Source organism: Sus scrofa, chromosome 13 (genome assembly GCF_054392235.1).
Source record: "Sus scrofa isolate SSC_HxYL_T2T_F1_AM1 chromosome 13, Sscrofa_HxYL_maternal_Yorkshire_Landrace_v2.0, whole genome shotgun sequence".
Classification (NCBI taxonomy): domain Eukaryota; kingdom Metazoa; phylum Chordata; class Mammalia; order Artiodactyla; family Suidae; genus Sus; species Sus scrofa.
The window spans coordinates 181,326,142-181,348,583 of NC_139395.1; the positions used below are offsets into that span (position 1 = coordinate 181,326,142).

General features: G+C 35.9%; 1 protein-coding gene across 1 annotated transcript in view; it reads left to right on the top strand.

Annotated features, from left to right (window-relative positions):
• The window catches only part of PROS1 (protein S), an 80,672-nt gene that overhangs the window by 37,068 nt on the left and 21,162 nt on the right, over positions 1-22,442 (top strand). The window contains exons 4-10 of the mRNA XM_021070736.2: positions 741-827; positions 3,137-3,259; positions 3,357-3,488; positions 7,073-7,198; positions 13,219-13,340; positions 14,867-14,982; positions 18,156-18,345. Coding sequence (XP_020926395.1) covers positions 741-827; positions 3,137-3,259; positions 3,357-3,488; positions 7,073-7,198; positions 13,219-13,340; positions 14,867-14,982; positions 18,156-18,345 — 896 coding nt within the window. The remainder of the gene's footprint in view (positions 1-740; positions 828-3,136; positions 3,260-3,356; positions 3,489-7,072; positions 7,199-13,218; positions 13,341-14,866; positions 14,983-18,155; positions 18,346-22,442) is intronic.

A 22,442-nucleotide genomic window follows, 5' to 3' on the forward strand; every position in this document is an offset into this window, starting at 1 on the left:
CAACCTACACAACTCACAGCAATTCCCGATCCTTAACCCACTGAGCAAGGCCAGGAATCAAACCCTCATCCTTGTGGATATTAGTCGGGTTCGTTAACTGCTGAGCCACTACGGAAACTCCAAATGTCTGTACATATTTTATTTCTATTATTCCAGCTGTTGTTTCTGCCAGAAATAAATTAGAACTATATCTAATTTCACAGAGTTGTAGTGAGAAATAAAATAAATAAAGTAAACCTGCTTTGTAATATTGAGGCAATATATAAATATTATTAAGTTAGTATTTATGCAACTTTGGAAGACTTGGAAGTTGCCTACAGCAACCAGAAACACTAACTCATTCTGTTGACTTAATTATAGACAATTTATAAATCAGGCTCTGGTTTACAGATTTTAGGTTAACTTTAAGTCTCTGCCACAGACTTAAGAACAAGATTTATGTGACAGTAAATTTTCCTGCTAATCCAAGATATTATTCACCTCTGTCTTTAAGGTTCTTCTCCAAAGAGAAACTTCTAGAAATCTATTTTTCTTGATTCTGTATTTATTGCAGTCTTGCTTGTAGATTTTTAATTTTTCTAAAAGGTGGATGGAAACATTTAGCATTATCATTTTGAATGCTCAATCTTGTAAGTCCACAGAAGCATAAATATTCTACCTCTTTGAATGATTTCTGCCATGATTTCAGATCAAGAAAGTGTCTCTACTCTCTAAGAAGGTTGCATTGTTTGTATTTACAGCTTGTCTTGGCTCTTTCCGTGCTGGATTATTTACTGCTGCCCGGCTGTCAACTAATGCTTACCCTGACCTAAGGAGCTGTGTCAATGGTAAACACCTCTACTATCGATTTATAAAACAAAACAAAACAAAAACCTACAAGTAAGGCAAACCCATAGACATATAACTAATGTTTTAAAATCAACAAATGAGCACTTTGAAGGACTATAGACCCATCAAGGAGGCATTCTTAAAATGCCTTTGGAGAAATGTTTTTCAGTTGTAAATATTGTTTTACATAAAGTAAAATTCCCCCCTAATGTCTAAATTGGACAGCGTTCCTTGTTTGCTAAGCTTTTGGTCATTGACCTCAGGATTTTATTCCCAACAGCTTTACTTAGGTTGTTGTGCATAATCATGTAGTTGTGACCAGCTGTTACAGTTGATTAATAGATCAAAGAAGAGTCATGTTTTATTCTTCAAGCTTTTGGCATCAACAACATGAATGTGGTGATATCAAATTACATTTTTCCCTCTGAAGTTCACATAGGCCTGGTGATAATTCTGGTAGATGATTTGTCTCTAGTTTATCAGTTTCCCCACTGAAAGTCAGAGAGGAAAAAGGTGAAATCGCAACATGGAAATTGTGATGTTTGTCCAGTGACTATTTACCACGCAGCATTGGCATTGTGAAGATTCTCATGTATCTGCATTTTCTATACGTAGGTTAAAGTTGGCTGTAAAACAGTTTGCCAGAATGTGTATATTTAATTGGTGCTATATTTTTTTAAATTTAATTTTAAAGGACAGAAAAATAATTTGATGATTTTCTAATTAGCCTGTGTGCTGCCATTTTAATGACCACCTAATGTATTACTACTTTTTTTTTTTTTTTTTTTTTTTTTTTTTGCTTTTTATGGCTGCACTTATGGCATATAGAATTTCCAAGGCTAGGGGTCGAATCTGAGATACAGCTGCCGGCCTACGCCAGAGCCACAGCAATGCCAGATCCTAGACACCTTTGTGACCCACACCACAGCTCACAGCAACACCGGATCCTTAACCCACTGAGTGAGGCCAGGGATTGAACCCACAACCTCATGGTTCCTAATCAGATTTGTTTCCGCTGAGCCATGATGAGAACTCCTACTTTTCAAAAGATGTGACTTTATGAGGACATTTTTTGAAAAGTTTTTTAATTAGGTTTTAGTTAGGTTTAAAAATTTTTTTCTCTGCAAGCAATACAAATCCCTCTGGCTAAGAGGAGAACGAATGTAATGGAAGAATGGAAGGAACTTGCAGAGTCAACTAGGAAGGCTAAAGAAACAAATGTGGAAATATGCAGGAGCCAGGGAACACTACAGTGTCTGGTGAGGGAAGAGACACCACAAACAAATCGAGAAGCAAGTGAGCATATCATTTGAGATAGTGACAAAGAGCTGTGACATTTTATGAAGACTATGTCCTTTCCTTAGGAATCACAATATTCTGCTACCTGTTGCCCAGTGTCTGAAAACCATTTGACCAGATTTCTATTTATTTATTTATTTTTAAAATTTTTTAAATTTATTTTATTTATTTTTTGTTGAGAGTTTATTTTGTTATTATTATTTTTTCTCTTTTTTTCTTTTCAGGGCCACACCTGTGGCATATGGAGGTTCTCAGACTAGGGGTCAAATCAGAGCTACAGCTGCCTGCCTGTGCCACAGCCACAGCAATGCCAGATAAAACGTCTGTGACCTACACCACAGCTCGCAGCAATGCTGGATCCTTAGCCCACTGAGCGAGGCCAGGGATCAAACCTGCAACCTCAAGGTTCCTAGTTGGATTAATTTCCGCTGTGCCACGATGGGAACTCCTTTTATTATTTAAAATATTTTTTCATATAATGATTTTTATTTTTTTCCATTATAGCTGGTTTACAGTGTTCTGTCAATTTTCTACTGCACAGCATGATGACCCAGTTACACATACATTCTTTTTTAATGAACCTTTCCACAGAAAAGAAAATCATGGACTTGCAGAATTCTATTTAAAACAGGAGGGTAAATCTGGTTCCTGTTACTTTTAGTCCAAATTGGAAGTCTCCTGTTTTTCTATTGATACTGAGTAATTTTATCATTCTGTCTACCTCATGGAATTGTTTTAGGATCAAATAAGATAATATATATAAAAGAATATCAAATGAGTTATAAAAAAGTACAGTATATATTAACAAATATAAAAGTAGTTCCCTTTTGCAAAATAAAGATTTGTCTAATGGATTCATTGCTTTCTAAATGAAGTATTATTTAAAGGAAGGAATTGTACTTTTTTTCCATTGATCATAGGCTTTGTGCACAGGATTTCTATTAAAGGATATATAATTCTATTTTACTGTGGTAAGTGATAAAATTAAACAGATGTATATTTCCTGCAGCCATTCCAGACCAGTGTAATCCTCTGCCATGCAATGAAGATGGATATTTGACCTGCAAAGATGGCCAAGCTATGTTCACTTGCATTTGTAAATCAGGTTGGGAAGGAGAGAAGTGTGAATTGGGTAGGTATAACAAATCCAGCTAGTTCATCTGGACTGACCTCCTGAAAATTTCTTTGAAGGCTTTATTTTTTTAAAAATAAAATTTCCCCCTTTTTAGATATAAATGAATGCAAAGATCCTGCAAATATAAATGGAGGTTGCAGCCAGATTTGTGATAATACACCTGGAAGTTACCACTGTTCCTGTAAAAGTGGTTTTATTATGCTTTCAAATAAAAAGGACTGCAAAGGTAAGAGTAAGAAGGTAGAATAAAATAGTATTTACTGTGTGAGAGCAAAATTAAGTTATAGGAGTTCCCTGGAAAATTCATGGAAAACTCTTGGGCTATAAGTGCTTATAATAAATATACATTATTATCCACCTTGAAAACTTGTGATACTAAGGAGCTGCCTTTTAGTTTATTATTTATAGGGGATTTTTGTTATTTATAGAGTATTTTCTTGTTTTCTTATTGTATTTTATTGTTTGTAGAGTGTTTTGTTGGTTTCTTATTGTGTGTGTATGTATGTACATGCACGTGTATGCATTTTAATGAAGAATTTCCTTGCATGGTGATACAGTAAAGTTTCAATACCCATCCTTGCCTGCTACAGTCTTTGCAAAAATCAGTGTTTATCCTTTTTCTTTCAGACACTATAATATTATTTCCTTTACTGCCAGTAAGATAAACAGCTTACAAATAAATTACCACAATCCTTAATAACTTATTTCATTGTATTTTATATTTTCTTGTCAGAAATACCTCTCTAATTTCCAGTATAAATCCTTCATCTTTCACCTTTTCCTGTTGTGATTTTGAAAAAGAAGTTCTGGTTTTCTTTTTTTTTTTTTTGTCTTTTTGTCTTTTTTGTTGTTGTTGTTGCTATTTCTTGGGCCGCTCCCGCGGCATATGGAGGTTCCCAGGCTAGGGGTTGAATCGGAGCTGTAGCCACCAGCCTACGCCAGAGCCACAGCAACGCGGGATCCGAGCCGCGTCTGCAACCTACACCACAGCTCATGGCAACGCCGGATCGTTAACCCACTGAGCAAGGGCAGGGACCGAACCCGCAACCTCATGGTTCCTAGTCGGATTTGTTAACCACTGCGCCACGACGGGAACTCCTGGTTTTCTTTCTCTTTATACATTTAAGATTACATCACTGATCATAACTCTTTTTTTTTTTTTTTTTTGTCTTTTTGCTATTTCTTAGGCCGCTCCCGCAGCATATGGAGGTTCCCAGGCTAGGGGTCTAATCGGAGCTGTAGCCACTGGCCTGCACCACAGCCACAGCAATGCGGGATCCGAGCCACGTCTGCAACCTACACCACAGCTCACGGCAACGCCAGATCCTCAACCCACTGAGCAAGGGCAGGGATTGAACCCGCAACCTCATGGTTCCTAGTCGGATTCGTTAACCACTGCGCCAGGACGGGAACTCCATAACTCTTTTTTAAAACTTCAGATTTAAATAACTTCTGTCAGTTAGTTTAGCTTTTCACAGGTCATTTTACTAGTCTATTTCTTTTGTTTCTTATTATGCTTCTCTTCCTCCCAATTATAAGTTTGTTCTCTCTGCCTAATGTCTTTTCCATTAGACTACTTTAATGGTCATTTTTATATCTTCGATTATAAGTGCTAGGTATGTGGATGATTAAAAATGAAATTTTCCAGCCTAGAGTTAAATTTTGCATTTAGAAACTAAGAAATTTTTCTTTCTTCTTTCCTTTCCTCTTTCCCTCCCTCCCTTCTTTCTTTCCTTCGTCCCTGTCTCCCTCACTCCCATCCTTCCTCTCACCCTTCCTCCACACATTCCTCTCCTCCTATGTCTTTTTCTTTCTCTCTTCCTCTTCACCTTCCTCTTTCTCCTCCTCTTAAAACCATCATAATGCTGGATACCATATGCATTCCATAAATAAATAATATCGATTCATACTTCTACACTTAAATACTTGAATAGTCTGTACTTCTAAGAATTTGTAATTTATTTTTTTAATTTAAAGGTATTTAATCCATATCCATTAATATACATTAACAAGAAGTTCTCTTATAAGAGTGTCTCTGATGATCAGAAAATAAGTTCTCTTGTGCTTCATTTACATAGTCTTTTATCCATGATACCTAAATAATAAAATGTAGAACTATTACAATAGGGCCTTTGCTAAAATGTAGATATGCTTGGAATTATGTGTGACAGTAAATGTCTAAAAATGAAAGAATAAAACTTTTCATCAGACATTAGATGTCAGTGTAGAGTCATAAAATGTATGTGCTATAACCTATACCAATGATTTAAATGATTCCTTTGGTTTGTAATATGCCTCAAACCAAATAAATTTTGTCATATTTTTACTTTCTGTTAAAAATATGGATTTTTAGCTCTTTTAAAAAATCAAGTATTTTATTTTGCAGTAAATAAAATTGTAAATTCACTTGCAATTGGGAGAAGTAATAAAAGATCCTATGTACCCTTTACCCAGTTTTTCCCAATTGTAACATCTTGTAAAACCATAGTACATTATCACACCCAGGATATTGACATTGATACAGTTAAGATATAGAGAAGTTCACTTACCACAGGAGATTGATTCATTTATTTTTGTGCATGTTATTTTAAATAGAGAAATGTCTGAAAATTTGCCTATTAGTCTGTGGAAAAATTAAACTCTCAGCTTTTTAGAGCAGAAAATCCATTTTTCATTCTGAGTTTGTCTTTCCTCAGAGAGTACAGATGAGAAGAGTTCACTAATAATATCTCCATTGAACTGTTTCTGTCACTTGTTTTGTTTTTCTCACAGGTTCTTATTTAGTAACTAGTTGCAACCAATACTTTATCTCCTATTCTACTATGTAATATAATAAATACATCTGAAATTTCTGGAATGTTAATTTAGCACTAAAATTTATGTTGTATTAGCTGCATAATGAACATAATACATTAATACTTTGAGACCTTACCCAATCCCATTAAAAAAATTTTTTTTTATTGAAATATGGTTGATTTACAATGTTGTGTAAGTTTTGGGTGTACAGTAAAGTGACTCATTTATATACATGTAAGAGAATACATATATTCTTTTTTTACATTTTCTTCCATTATAGGTATTATAAGATGCAGATATAGTTCCCTGCCCAATCCCATTTTAAATTTGAATCACTTGGAGTTCCTATCATGGCTTAATGGTAATGAACCTGACTAGTATCCATGAGGACGCAGATTCAATCCCTGGCCTTGCTCAGTGGGTTAAGGATCTGGTGTTGCTGTGAGCTGTGGTGTAGGTTGGCAGCTATAGCTCTAATTTGACCCCTGGCCTGGGAACTTCCATATGGTGTGGGTGCAGCCCTAAAAAAAGACAAAAAAATTTGAACCACTCTTGGATACTTGAAGCCATAATAATAGTATGCAGATTTAGTTATTATCCATTCCCAAAGTAAAGCCTGACTGATGAACCATCTCATATTTATTTTTTAATATTTGTGATAAAACAGAGTATATACGCCTTTAAGGCCATATTTCAGAAACGTGTTTAGGGATACATATTAAGAATATGATGAGTCTCTTTTTCCATTTATTTTCATATGTAACTTAGTAGATAAGAACAACAACTAAAGTCCTTTTTTTTCTTATATGTGACTACAAAGGAAATGGCAAACACCAGATTCCCTATGCGTTTGTATAAAAAAACCGTATTTAAAATACTAAATATTATTCCCAGGCCACTCTATTGCCTCATTAGATATACAAAACTAGATCCAGAAAACAGAAGTCAGGGGTTCTTTGCTTGTATCTTCTGGAATGGGAAAAATATTTTTTAATATACTGGTTTCATTTATAGATGTGGATGAATGCTCTGTGAAACCAAGCATTTGTGGCACAGCTGTGTGCAAGAACATCCCAGGAGACTTTGAATGTGAATGCCCTGAAGGCTACAGATACAATCCCACATTAAAGTATTGTGAAGGTAGAGTTCTGGTGGTATCATTGGTGGTGGAGAAGGGGAGTTTGCACCCTGTTTTGATTTGAGAAGCATTGATTCTGCTTGACCTCAACAATCAGATTTTCTAAGATGGTAAAATCCATGATATAGTTTGATCATTGGGTGATGGTTGTCTTCCTTCCAGATTAAAAGTATTTGACACATGGTCTTTAGTTTACTGTGTTATGCAAAGTGTTTGGCCCTCTAAACTGTATATGAATTGGAGACCTCCCATTTGTGATAAAAACAAAATAAATACATTTTCACATCATTAAAATTCAAAGATACAGAGAACTTTAAGTGGGAAAGAAAAATATACACAAAGAAAGACAAGATTTAAAAATCACTTGGGTGGAGTTCACGTCATGGCTCAGTGGAAGTGAATCTGACATATCCATGAGGACACAGGTTTGATTCCTCGCCTCCCTCAGTGAGTTAAGGATCCAGCATTGCCCTGAGCTGTGGTGTAGGTTGCAGATGCAGCTCAGATCCCATGTTGTTGTGGCTGTGGTATAAGCCAGTGGCTACAGCTTGGATTCTACCCCTAGCTTGGGAACCTCCATGTGCTGCGGGTGTGGCCCTAAAAAGACAAAAAAAAAAAAAACAAAAAAAAAAAAAACCACACAGATGTTAAAGCAAGGATTGTTAGAAACTTTCAGTTTTATATGAAGCTTTTCAATGATTTTCTGTGTCTATATCAGAGTATCCTTTATTGTGAAATAGAAAATGGTCTAGTTCTGTTATAATAAAATACATGTAAAAGAAAATATCATTATAACCAAGTAATAAGCTCTAAAGCCTTGAGAAGTGCTGATTAGTAATGTCAACGCCTGTGGATTTGGGGGAGCCCCTTGCAGCTCGTGATTACATCATCCTTCTGGCTCCAGCACGCTGCCATGTGTGCCTCGGGCAGCTTAGACCTATTAGAGGGATTTTTTTAAAAAAATCATAGATATAAACAAATGATCTCATATCCGCCTTCAAATTTTTTTACATTTCAAATTGAATTTAATACCGTGACTAAAACCAATCAAGTCAATAGTAATTTTTCTTTTTTTTTTTTTTTTTTTGTCTTTTTTTTTTGTTGTTGTTGTTGTTGCTATTTCTTGGGCCGCTCCCGCGGCATATGGAGGTTCCCAGGCTAGGGGTTGAATAGGAGCCATAGCCACCGGCCTACGCCAGAGCCACAGCAACGCGGGATCCGAGCCGCGTCTGCAACCTACACCACAGCTCAGGGCAACACCGGATCGTTGTTAACCCACTGAGCAAGGGCAGGGACCGAACCCGCAACCTCATGGTTCCTAGTCGGATTCGTTAACCACTGCGCCACAATGGGAACTCCTAATTTTTCTATTGTGACAAAATATACACTACTTTAACTACTTTTAAGTGTACAGTTCAGTGGCATTCATTACATTCATACAGTGATGCAACTATTGCCATTCTGTTCCAAAGTGTTTCCCAAAAGAACTCTGTAAACATTAAATAATAATAAATTCCCCCTCCTCCCTTTCCCAACCCCTGATACCCTCCAACCCTACTTCTGTATCTGTGAATTTGCCTAAATCAATAATAATCTTAAAATAGTTTTTTTAACTATTTATACTCCATTTGAGATTTTTGATGTTTTATTTCCTCATGCACTCACTGAAAAATATACTCCCCGGAGTTCCCTTTGTGGCTCAGTGGTTAATGAATCCGACTAGGAACCATGAGGTTGAGGGTTCGATCCCTGGCCTTGCTCAGTGGGTTAAGGATCCGGCATTGCTGTGAGCTGTGGTGTAGTTTGCAGATGTGGATCCCGGATCCCACGTTGCTGTGGCTCTGGTGTAGGCTGGCAGCTACAGCTCTAATTCGACCTCTAGCCTGGGAATCTCCATATGCCGCAGGAGCGGTCCAAGAAATAGCAAAAAGACCAAAAAAAAAAAAAAATATATATATATATATATATATATACACACACTCCTCCACACCATTTCTAGTCTCCCATCACTTCAGATGGACATTATTGAAATAAACCCCAAGAATAAGCAGATTTATTATTAACCAACTTCACCATAGTATTGCAGTTATATTCAATTAATGACCAATTTTTTTAGAAGATTTAAACTGTAACATATATATAATATTTTGTTACTTTATTTAATTTTAATGTTATTAAGAGCTCATTAATTTGGGGTTCTATTTCAAGGAATTTTGTGGGGTAGCATATGCTATTATAGTATGTATGAGTTTAGGAATTTTCAAAGATCACAAGGTGTATTCATCAAGGACCTTTTTTTTGGCTTTGTTTAGGGGCGCACCTGTGGCATATGGAAGTTCCCAGGATAGGGTTCAAATCAGAGATGTAGGTGCAGGCCACAGCTACAGCAACATGGGATCTGAGTCACGTTTGCAACCTAAACCACAGCTCAGGGCAACACTGGATCCTTAACCCACTGAGCAAGGCCAGGGATCAGTCCTGTGTCTTCACGGATCCTAGTCAGGTTTGTTACTGCTGAGCCATGACGGAAACTCCCTAATCAAGGATCTTATGTAGCTCTGAAATGTACTAGAGCATCTTATTACAGCTTTTCAAGAATGACTTAAAATATGCAGTGGGGACAGAGACCATATAGATTTCACAATGTGGGAGGAAATAGCACAGTAAATTTTTTTTTTAAGTTAAGAAATATAAATATGTCCTTAAATTTATTGCTACCATTAATCATTGCCTTTGGAAAGTGATATATTTTTGATGTGGTCATTTAATCCCCAGTTAAATATTTTTTTAATTTTTATTTATTTATTTTTTTTTTACTCAAATGAATTTATCACATCTGTAGTTGTATAATGATCATAACAATCTGATTTCACAAGATTTCCATCCCACAGCCCAAGCACATCCCCCCACCCCCCAAACTGTCTCCTCCGGAGACCATAAGTTTTTCAATGTCTGTGAGTCAGCATCTGTTCTGCAAAGAAGTTCCATCTGTCCTTTTTTCAGATTCCACATGTCAGTGAAAGCATTTGATGTTGGTGTCTCATTGTATGGCTGACTTCACTTAGCATGATAGTTTCTAGGTCCATCCATGTTGCTAAAAATGCTGGTATTTCGTTCTTTTTGATGGCTGAGTAATATTCCATTGTGTATATGTACCACATCTTCTGAATCCACTCCTCTGTCGATGGACATTTAGGTTGTTTCCATGTCTTGGCTATTGTAAATAGTGCTGCAATGAACATTGGAGTACATGTGTCTTTGCGAGTCGTGGTTTTCTCTGGATAGATGCCCAGGAGTGGGATTGCTGGATCAAATGTTAATTCTATGTTTAGTTTTCTGAGGAATCTCCATACTGCTTTCCACAGTGGTTGCACCAATTTACAATCCCACCAACAGTGTACTAGAGTTCCTTTTGCTCCACACCCTCTCCAGCACTTATTGTTTGTAGACTTTTTGATGATGGCCATTCTGGCTGGTGTAAGGTGGTACCTCAGAGTGGTTTTGATTTGCATTTCTCTAATAATGAGTGACGCTGAACATCTTTTCATGTGTTTCTCGGCCATCTCTATGTCTCTTTTGGAGAACTGTCTGTTTAGATCTTCTGCCCATTTTTTGATGGGGTTGTTTGTTTTTTTGGTATTGAGATGCAGAGATTGTTTATAAATTTTGGAGATTAATCTTTTGTCAGTCGATTCATTTGCAAAGATTTTCTCCCATTCTGTGGGTTGTCTTTTTGTGTGGTTTAAGGTTTCCTTTGCTGTGCAGAAATTTTTAAGTTTGATTAAGTCCCATTTGTTTATTTTTGTTTTTGTTGTCATTCCTCTAGGAGGTGGATCTGAGAAGATGTTGCTGTCGTTTATGTCAGAGAGTGTTTGGCCTATGTGTTCCTCTAAGAGTTTTGTAGTATCTGGTCTTATATCTAGGTCTTTAATCCATTTGGAGTTTATTTTTGTGTATGGTGTTAGGGAGTGTTCTAATTTCATTCTTTTGCATGTGGCTGTCCAGTTTTCCCAGCACCACTTATTGAAGGGGCTGTCTTTTCTCCATTGTATATTCTTGCCTCCCTTGTCATAGAGGAGTTGGCTGTAGGTGCGTGTGTTTAATTCTGGGCTTTCTATCCTGTTCCACTGATCTGTATTTCTGTTTTTGTGCCCATACCACACGCTTTTGATGACTGTAGCTTTGTAGTATAGTCTGAAGTCAGGGAGCCTGATGCCTCCAGGTCCATTTTTCTTTTTCAGGATGTCTTTGGCTATTCTTGGTCTTTTGTGCTTCCAGAGAAACTTTAAAATATTTTGTTCTACGTCTGTGGAAAACGTCCTTGGTAATTTGATAGGGATTGCATTGAATCTGTAGATTGCCTTGGGTAGTATAGTCATTTTGAAAATATTGACTCTTCCCAATCCATGAGCATGGTAGGTCTTTCCATGTATTTGTGTCATCTTTGATTTCTTTCATCAGTGGCTTGTAGTTTTCAGAGTACACGTCTTTTGTCTCTTTAGGTAGGTTTACTCCTAGGTATTTGATTCTTTTGGATGCAATGGTAAACGGGATTGCTTCCCTAAATTCTGTTTCTGATCTTTTGTTGTTAGTGTATAGAAGCGCCATTGATTCCTGTGTCTTAATTTTGTATCCTGCAACTTTGCCAAATTCATGGATGAGCTCTCACAGTTTTCTGGTAGAGTCTTCAGGATTCTCTAGGTATAGTATCAGATCATCTGCAAATAGGGATAATTTTACTTCTTCCTTTCCAATTTGGATTCCTTTTCTTTCTTTTACTTCTCTGATTGCTGTGGCTAGGACTTCCAGAACTATGTTGAAGAGTAGTGGCGAGAGCAGACATCCTTGTCTTGTTCCTGATCTCAGTGGGAATTCTTTCAGCTTTTCACCATTGACTGTGATGTTAGCTGTGGGTTTGTCCTATATGGCCTTTATCATGTTGAGGTAGGTTCCCGTTATGCCCACTTTCTGAAGGGTTTTTATCAGAAATGGGTGTTGGATTTTGTCAAAGGCTTTTTCCGCGTCTATTGAGAGGATCATATGGTTTTTATTCTTCAGTTTGTTAATGTGGTGTATCACACTGATTGATTTGCGGATATTGAAGAACCCTTGCATCCCTGGGATAAATCCCACTTGATCATGATGTACAATCCTTTTAATGTATTGTTGGATGCCGTTTGCTAGTGTTTTGTTGAGGATTTTTGCATCGATGTTCATCAGTGATATTGGCCTGTAGTTTTCTTTTTTTGTGGAGTTTTTGTCTGGTTTTGGGTGATGGTGGCCTCATAGAATGAGTTTAGGAGTATCCCTTCTTCTGCAATTTTTTGAAATAGTTTCAGAAGGAGAGGTGTTAGGTCTTCTCTAAATGTTTGATAGAGTTCTCCTGTGAAGCCATCTGGTCCTGGACTTTTTTTTATTGGAAGTTTTTTAATCACAGTTTCAATTTCAGTTGTTGTGATGGGTCCATTCATCTTTTCTATTTCATCTTGGTTTAGTCTTGGAAGATTGTACTTTTCTAAGAATTTTTTCATTTCTTCTAGGCTTTCCATTTTATTGGCATATAGTTACATATAGTAATCCCCAGTTACATTAACCTTCAATTAAAAAGGATCTTTTCTTCTCTTCCCTTCCGTATCTTTCAGTCCTTCCCTGCCCTCACTCCTCCTCCTCTCCTCTCCCCTTCCCTTCCTTTTCTTCAAAGCAAAGGATTAAGAGGTAGTGCCAATGGAATTCATATGATCAGAGGTGACAGTTACCTTGAGACTCTCAGTCTTTTTTCTTCAAAACCAAAAAATTAATATAATTTTTATATTTTACTAATTAGTAATTACTGAAAGTTACTCATTTAACTAAGTGTTGATTCAGGTATATAAATAAATAGACATTTTACTGTGACTCACTTAAATTTCCATGGCCAGTACATAACTGTGATTTGATGTCAAAAGTATCAGAATATTCTTTTTCTTCTTCTGTTGGATCGAACATTTTAGGAGATTAAAATTTATGTTTTCTTTTACCCTAGATGTGGATGAATGCTCTGAGAACATGTGTGCTCAACTTTGTGTAAATTACCCTGGAGGTTACTCTTGTTACTGTGATGGGAAGAGAGGATTCAAACTTGCCCAAGATCAGAAGAGTTGTGAGGTAACATTTTGCAAGGCTAACCTGCCCATCTCTTTTTTAAACTGAGAGATCCAAGTACTTTATTACCACATAGCTGAGGTAAATCAGGAACATGTAGATATTCTATTATAATTGCTATAGTTCTAAGCAGGCTGTGAGTCACAGTCTCTTTACTAATTTTGGTCATGTAAGTGGTTAATACTGTGGATAATGACTGACTGAATTTTAAAAAAATGCTCATCTGTATAGCCTGTACATTTATAAAATGTAAAGTGTATATTTACTTAAGAACATGAGAAAAGCTGAGGTTTATACTCCTCTTTGTGAGAAAAAAAATCTTTCGTAGAAACTTTAGTGAAAGCATTTTCTTGTGTCTCCTTTTCATCCCACTCTGACAAGTTTGATCACGCCTTAAGCATGTTAGTACTTCCAAGCATACTCATAAAATCTCTGGTGGAACAACTTTGTCAGAGTAGGATTTATTTGGGGTTTAAGTATATCAGAATTCAGAGAGGGCAATTTTGTTAATCTATGTCTCTCAAACTTGCTTTTAGTTACTCAGGCTTTATTCATAATTGACCCAGAAATTGAATGTTGGGAGTAGGTTGTAGTTTTTCTTCTATTGAAAAAAGTAGGGCAACATATGAAGCTCTCTCTCTTCCCCCCTCAAATAAGGATCTTTGGTCCAATTTTTTAATCTCTTAATATTTAAAAGTGAAAGTGAAATTTTATATGCTTCGAGGCAGTTTTAAAAACCCCTAAACTAAGTAATGATTTAATCACAGATTTACATATATACTTTTATATCTGCTACCAAGAAAAAGCTGTACCTGTGCCCAAAATGTTACATTTTATATTATATCACCTACTTGGTAAAAGATGGGACGGGAAGGTCGTTGGCACATGTAGTAACTTTGGTAAGTAGTTAATTGAAACATATTGTGTGAATGTCTGTTTTGTAATTTGGTTTCCTATTATTTTAGTATTTGTTGTAGTTACACATCACCAGAATAGATTTATTGAAATTCTAAGAGGAAATAAGTTGTTATTTTTTGGACCTGAATTTCTCAACCTATTTACACAATTCCCTTAAAATATCACTATGTGTATGCCCAAGAACTTATCTCTTAAAGAGCTTTCCATTTTAGGAAAAACAAAACAAAACTTGATATCAGATTAAATGACTCTAAATCACTTTTTTTGGTGAATTCCTTGGAGATTAAGATGATATCTTAATTTATATTTATCCCATTCAGGTTTTCCAGCATTCCCTTTACTATCTAGGTAGCACATTTTTGCTCAAAAAATTTTGGCTTAATAAAACATTAAAATATATGTATTCTTGGAGGTTTTAGTGACGGACTGTACAAGGAAGTAAAGGTATTACTTTATTAGTACCATAAGTGGTCTTAGTCTATTTGAGTGTAACACAGAGGATACGTTTGAAAGGAACTCTAGTAACCAGAGAAATGTTGATATCTAAGTATCTCAGGTAAACACCAAGTAGTAACCTATACTTTTGGTTTGTTTTGTGTTCTTTTCTCCAGGCTGTTCCAGTGTGCCTTCCTTTGAACCTTGACAAAAATTATGAATTGCTTTACTTGGCAGAGCAGTTTGTAGGGGTTGTTTTGTATTTAAAATTTCGTTTGCCAGAAATCACCAGGTGAGGTACCAATGTCAATGATAATTTCTAGAGGTAAGCAGGTCAGGACAGAAAAAAGGAGGTGACTGAAAAGGTTTGAAATGTATGAAATTTTATTAAGAATCAGATAACTTGGGTGTATTATCAGTCAGATGATTTGAGGTACCTCAGTGGTCATTTTTTTTTCTTCACACATAATTTTCATGCTTGAATCATTGTGGGTCATCCTAGGCTGATCTTCTCCAAAGATCATTTTACCTCCATAGTTCTGCCTTTTCCAGTAAATACATAGTTATTAAGAATTTGGGAAAGTAGATTTAATATATTTGTGAAATTTACATTCTTCCTTATATACATTGTAAAAGCTAAGTAATGAGAGATATTCAAAATATTGCTTTTAGAATATAGCTGTATTCATAATTATTAAGGAAACTATATAAGATTGCTTAAGTTGTATTTTAAAGAAATGCATTACATGATTCTAGTTAACTATCTGATTACTTTGTTATTCCTGTAGTTAGGTTAACTTTACGGAGGGAGTAGTTTCTGTTTTTGAGTCATGACTCTAATTATCAAATTTTCTCAGAGCCATACATTGTTGGAACTGGGAAAAAAAAATAGAATTTTGTTAGAATAATGGAAAGGAAACAAATTTGAGACTGATTACAGAATCTAAATTTTAAAATGTTTTAATTAGATAAGTATGCATATTTAGAATTTAATTTGTTAGATATAGGAATGATTACTCATTAAATAATTCAACTCAATTAATAGAAATTTTATCTTTAAGGAACATTGAAATTTATTCACTGATATAATTGTGCTCTTTCAACACTTCCTTTTCCCCCCAATTGTGGTTTTCCCCTTTAACATATCAGAGCAAATAATATCTTCTAGTGATATAGATTGGAGACAACCTTTCCTTACTATGAAATTAATAAGAATGAGAGAGAAGAGTTGATTATTACCTACCTCAGGTACTTTCTGAGGTATTCATTTCTCACTGATAGTTTACAAAAGCTTGGGCTCTAACATTGGATCAAATCGGCCAAATAATTATTTCTTTCAGTATTTATTTATTTATTATTTAGTTAAGCTTTTTATTGAAGTATCATACATACATTCACACGTATATATACAGAAGTGACATATTTTACATGTACACTTGATGAATTTTTATAAGCTGCCACTTGTGTAACAAACACAAAGAACAACTAAAGCTTGTTTTTTTTTTCCTTTTTGCAGAGTCCTTTAGCTCTGTTTCCCATGATCAAATACTTACCCTACCCCAAAGTTAACAAATTCCCTTTTTTTCACTCTGCAATACCTCTGAAAAAGAATGAATTGTTCCCCAGTGTAATGTATCAGTATGTTGATGTATTCCAGACTGAAAATATGAGAAGAATTACTGGTTTAGTGTGATTTTGCAAGGGGAAGGAAATTATCTCCATAATAGGATCAACTTCTGGAAGACCCTGAGCATACACAGATTCACGTTTTGGCAAGATAATAATGGCTTCACATCAGCAAAATGTGATGATTATGAAAGGGAATAGAAGTCCCAACTCCAAGCAAAATGGTTCTTTTTAACATAATCTGAGTTCAGTAAATTGATAGTATATTGTTATCTACCCAACATACCGTACTCCACATTTCCCTCTCTATAATTGCTTCCTGGAATTCTAAAGACAAAAGTTTATACTGTCACTTTTTCTTTGTTCCATTTGAGGTAGATCTGTGCCCCATTGCTAATGGTGCCTCTATTACGATTACTGTCATATGCAGAATAAGAAAGTGTGGGATTCTTTCTTTCTGTATTTTGTAATTATCTGAAGTTTTGATTTTTTTTAACTTAAATTACCTTTATTTTAACTTAACTGAGATGACTAATAGTAATACAACTATTTTTCCTCTTCCCTGTTTATCTCTTTTCAACTATTTTGTTTTGCTTGTCCCTTGGAAACGTTAATGATGATTCTCATTGTATCCTAAGGGCACTGAATTGATATATATTCTTCTGTAGTCCAACATCCTTAAGATTTTTTCCCTCCTCTGTGGTAGCTACATATATGTGCAGAGTCTGAATAGCAATGGACATTACCAGAGTTCAGATAGCCCCAAACACATGGCTGTATCTTTTAGGCTCTCCTTCTGCTATTGAAATTAAGCTAACAGATACATTCAAGTTTTTGACTTTACCTTCCTTACCACACATGAAGGCTTAATTATGGTTGCAGTCATCTAGATGCTATCTTGTACATTTCTGTGAGGAATTCCTTCCTGACATATATGAAATCATGGGGAAAATATACTTTTTGATGGATGAACCAATCATGAAATTGTAGCATCTTTTACTAATCATGTAAGGATACAGAAAAAAAAACCTTTTAATGTCAGAGTATATAGTTTATAAAAGACTCCAGGAGAGAGATAAAATGTCTGATATTTGCACATGTGTACTCCAGCATTTTAAAGAGTGCTTTCAAAACAAATACCAAAAGATGAAATATTATCAAAGCATCTGTTCATTGGGGAAAAAAAATACTCCAAGAATAAGTAATAAAATATAATAACTTTTTTTTTTCCTTTCACCACACCTGCAGCATGTGTAAGTTCCTGGACCAGGGACTGAACCTGACACACAGCAGCGACCCAAGCTGCTACAATGACAATGCCAGATCCTTAACCCTGTCCTCCACAAGAGAACTCCAAGAAAATATAATAACTTGATTTTATGTATTTTATTTTATTTTATTTTTGTCTGTTATCTTTTTAGGGCCCCACCCATGGAATATGGAGGTTCCCAGGCTAGGGGTCGATTCGGAGCTGTAGCCACCAGCCTACATCACAGCCACAGCAGCACCAGATCTGAGCCGCATTTGCGACCTACATAACTCATGGCAACACTGGATCCTTATCCCACTGAGCAAGGCCAGGGATTGAAATTGTGCCTTTCATGGATGCTAGTCATATTTGTTTCCACTAAGCCATGATGGGAACTCCTAATGATTTTAAATACGCATGGAGCGAGAGATAATACATGAACAGACTAATCCTACCCTTTTCTTTTAGGAATTCCAGAGGAAGAAATGGTTTTCTTTCAACATATTGCTGTTTGCCAGTACGAGAGAAAAAGGATAATATAGTCTTCCATATTTCTCACTGTTAAGGCTCTTTCTTTGTCCATTGTTTAGATTTTCAGCTGAATTTGATTTCCGGACATATGATTCAGAAGGTGTTATCCTGTATGCAGAATCTTCTGATCATTCAGCTTGGTTCCTGATTGCACTTCGTGATGGAAAGATTGAAATTCAGTTTAAGAATGAACATACAACCAAAATCACAACTGGAGGCAGAGTTATTAATGATGGTCTATGGAATATGGTATGTTTCACAGAATTCATAAAGAATATTTCCACCTTGATGCAGTTTGTTTAAAATTATTATTATTTTAATAGTGATACCAAGCCAAAATGAGTTTGAGTTCATCAGATATTACATGAAGTATATTCTACACACTGTAAATGGCATGAGAAACAATAACCTCTCTTAAAACACTGGAAATTTTCTCATAACTGAAGTTGTTTTCAATTATTTGCTTGAACTACTTTGTCTTTAACTTCTTATCTTTTTTAGTGACTGTCATTGGGTGAACAGTGATGTAGCCCTGTAGGTCAAGGGTGGATAGCCAATAATGTTTTAACGTAAAAGAGAAATACACATAGTAACAAAATAAAAAAGTTAATTTAATTTTAAATATTAGCATATATATACAGTTAGTTTGTGCAAAGAGGATACACCAGCTGATATCAGAGTGCTTAGAAACTAGCATTTTTATAAAATTCCTTAAAATGAACCATTATTTTAATAATCAAGAATGGCACATTTTCTCCACACCCACTTCACCACTTATTGTTTGTAGACTTTTTGATGATGGCCATTCTGGCTCATGTAAGGTGGGACCTCATAGCGGTTTTGATTTGCATTTCTCTAATAATGAGTGATGTTGAACATCTTTTCATGTGTTTCTCGGCCATCTCTATGTCTTCTTTGGAGAACTGTCTGTTTAGATCTTCTGCCCATTTTTTGATGGGGTTGTTTGTTTTTTTGGTATTGAGATGCAGAGATTGTTTATAAATTTTGGAGATTAATCTTTTGTCAGTCGATTCATTTGCAAAGATTTTCTCCCATTCTGTGGGTTGTCTTTTTGTGTTGTTTAAGGTTTCCTTTGCTGTGCAGAAATTTTTAAGTTTGATTAAGTCCCATTTGTTTATTTTTGTTTTTGTTGTCATTCCTCTAGGAGGTGGATCTGAGAAGATGTTGCTGTCGTTTATGTCAGAGAGTGTTTGGCCTATGTGTTCCTCTAAGAGTTTTGTAGTATCTGGTCTTATATCTAGGTCTTTAATCCATTTGGAGTTTATTTTTGTGTATGGTGTTAGGGAGTGTTCTAATTTCATTCTTTTGCATGTGGCTGTCCAGTTTTCCCAGCACCACTTATTGAAGGGGCTGTCTTTTCTCCATTGTATATTCTTGCCTCCCTTGTCATAGAGGAGTTGGCTGTAGGTGCGTGTGTTTAATTCTGGGCTTTCTATCCTGTTCCACTGATCTGTATTTCTGTTTTTGTGCCCGTACCACACGCTTTTGATGACTGTAGCTTTGTAGTATAGTCTGAAGTCAGGGAGCCTGATGCCTCCAGGTCCATTTTTCTTTATCAGGATGTCTTTGGCTAGTCTTGGTCTTTTGTGCTTCCAGAGAAACTTTAAAATATTTTGTTCTACGTCTGTGGAGAACGTCCTTGGTAATTTGATAGGGATTGCATTGAATCTGTAGATTGCCTTGGGTAGTATAGTCATTTTGAAAATATTGACTCTTCCCAATCCATGAGCATGGTAGGTCTTTCCATGTATTTGTGTCATCTTTGATTTCTTTCATCAGTGGCTTGTAGTTTTCAGAGTACACGTCTTTTGTCTCTTTAGGTAGGTTTACTCCTAGGTATTTGATTCTTTTGGATGCAATGGTAAACGGGATTGCTTCCCTAAATTCTGTTTCTGATCTTTTGTTGTTAGTGTATAGAAGCGCCATTGATTCCTGTGTCTTAATTTTGTATCCTGCAACTTTGCCAAATTCGTGGATGAGCTCTCACAGTTTTCTGGTAGAGTCTTCAGGATTCTCTAGGTATAGTATCAGATCATCTGCAAATAGGGATAATTTTACTTCTTCCTTTCCAATTTGGATTCCTTTTCTTTCTTTTACTTCTCTGATTGCTGTGGCTAGGACTTCCAGAACTATGTTGAAGAGTAGTGGCGAGAGCGGACATCCTTGTCTTGTTCCTGATCTCAGTGGGAATTCTTTCAGCTTTTCACCATTGACTGTGATGTTAGCTGTGGGTTTGTCCTATATGGCCTTTATTATGTTGAGGTAATGCCCACTTTCTGAAGGCTTTTTTTCAGAAATAGGTGTTGGATTTTGTCAAAGACTTTTTCTGTATCTATTGAGGTTTTTATTCTTCAGTTTGTTAATGTGGTGTATCACACTGATTGATTTGCGGATATTGAAGAAACTTTGCATCTCTGGGATAAATTCCACTTGATCATGGTGTACAATCCTTTTAATGTGTTATTGAATTCGGTTTGCTAGTATTTTGTTGAGGATTTTTGCATATACATTCATCAGTGAAATTGGCCTGTACTTTTCTTTTTTTGTGTGTGTGTGGTATTTTTGTCTGGTTTTGGGTGATGGTAGCCTCATAGAATGAGTTTGGGAGTGTTCCTTACTCTGCAATTTTTCAGAATAGTTTCAGAAGGATAGGTGTTAGCTCTTCTCTAAATACTTGATAGAATTCACCTGTGAAGCCATCTGGTCCTGGACTTTTGCTTGTTGGAAGTTTTTAAATCACAGTTTCAATTTCAGTACTTGTTTTTAGTCTGTTCACCTTTTCTATTTCATCTTGGTTTAGTCTTGTAAGATTGTACTTTTCTAAGAAATTGTCCATTTCTCCTAGGATTTCCATTTTATTGGCATATAGTTGCATATAGTAGTCTCTTATGATCCTTTGTATTTCTGTGATATCTGTTGTTACTTCTTCTTTTTCATTTCTAATTTTATTGAGTCCTCTCTCTCTTTTTTTATTTTTTTGTCTTTTTGTCTTTTCTAGGGCTGCACGCATGGGATATGGAGGTGCCCAGGCTAGGGGTGTAATTGGAGCTGTAGCTGCCGGCCTATGCCAGAGACATGGCAACGTGGGACTGAGCCGTGTCTGCAACCTATACCACAGCTCATGGCAAGGCCAGATCCTTAACCTACTGAGCAAGGCCAGTTATTGAACCTGTAACCTCATGGTTCCTAGTCGGATTCAATAACCACTGACCCACGGCGAGAACTCTCTTTTTTTCTTGATAAGTCTAGCTAATGGTTTATCTATTTTTTTTGATCTTTTCAGTGAACCAACGTTTAGTTTCATTGATCTTTTCTATGGTTTTCTTTGTTTTTATTTCATTAATTTCTGCTTTGGTCTTTATGAGTTCTTTCCTTCCACTAACTTTAGGTCTTGACTGTTCTCTCTCTAGCTGCTTTAGATGTAAACTTAGCTTGTTTATTTGAGCTTTTTCTTGTTTCCTGAGGTAGGCTTGTATTGCTATAAACTTTCCTCTAAAATGGCTTTTGCTGCATCCTATCGGTTTTGGAGTGTTATATCTTTGTTGTCATTTGCCTCTATGTATTTTTTAATTTTCTCTTTGATTTCTTCAGTGATCCATGGGTTGTTTAGCAGCATGTTGTTTAGGCTCCATGTGTTTGGTTTTTTTTTTGCAGTTTTTTTTTTTTTTTTAACTTTCCAGTCATATAGAGTTGTAGTTGAAAAAGATGCTTGATATGATTTCGATCTTCTTAAAGTTACCAAGGCTTGATTTGTAGCCCGGGATGTGATCAGTCTTAAGAGAATGCTCCATGTGCACTTGAGAAGAATGTGTAATCTATTTCTTTTGGATGGAATGTACTATAATATCTATTAAGTCCATTTAGTCTAATGCTTCATTCAGGGCCTGTGTTTCCTTACTGATTTTCTGTCTGGATGATCTGTCCATTGCTGTAAGTGGGGTGTTAAAGTCCCCCACTATAATTGTGTTATTGTCGATTTTTCCTTTTAAGGTTGTTAGCAGTTGCCTTCTATATTGTGATGAACCTATGTTGGTTGCATAGATGTTTAAAATTGTTATGTCTTCTTCTTGGATTGATCCTTTGTTCATTATGTAGTATCCTTCCTTGTCTCTTAAAATTTTCTTCATTTTAAGGTCTATTTTGTCTGATATAAGTATTGCTAGTCCAGCTTTCTTTTGATTCCCGTTTGCATGGAATATTTTCTTCCATCCTCTCACTTTCAATTTGTATGTGTCCCTAGAAGTGAAGTGGGTCTCTTGAAGACAGCATGTATATGGATCTTGTTTTTGTATCCATTCAGCCAGTCTATGTCTTTTGCTTGGGGT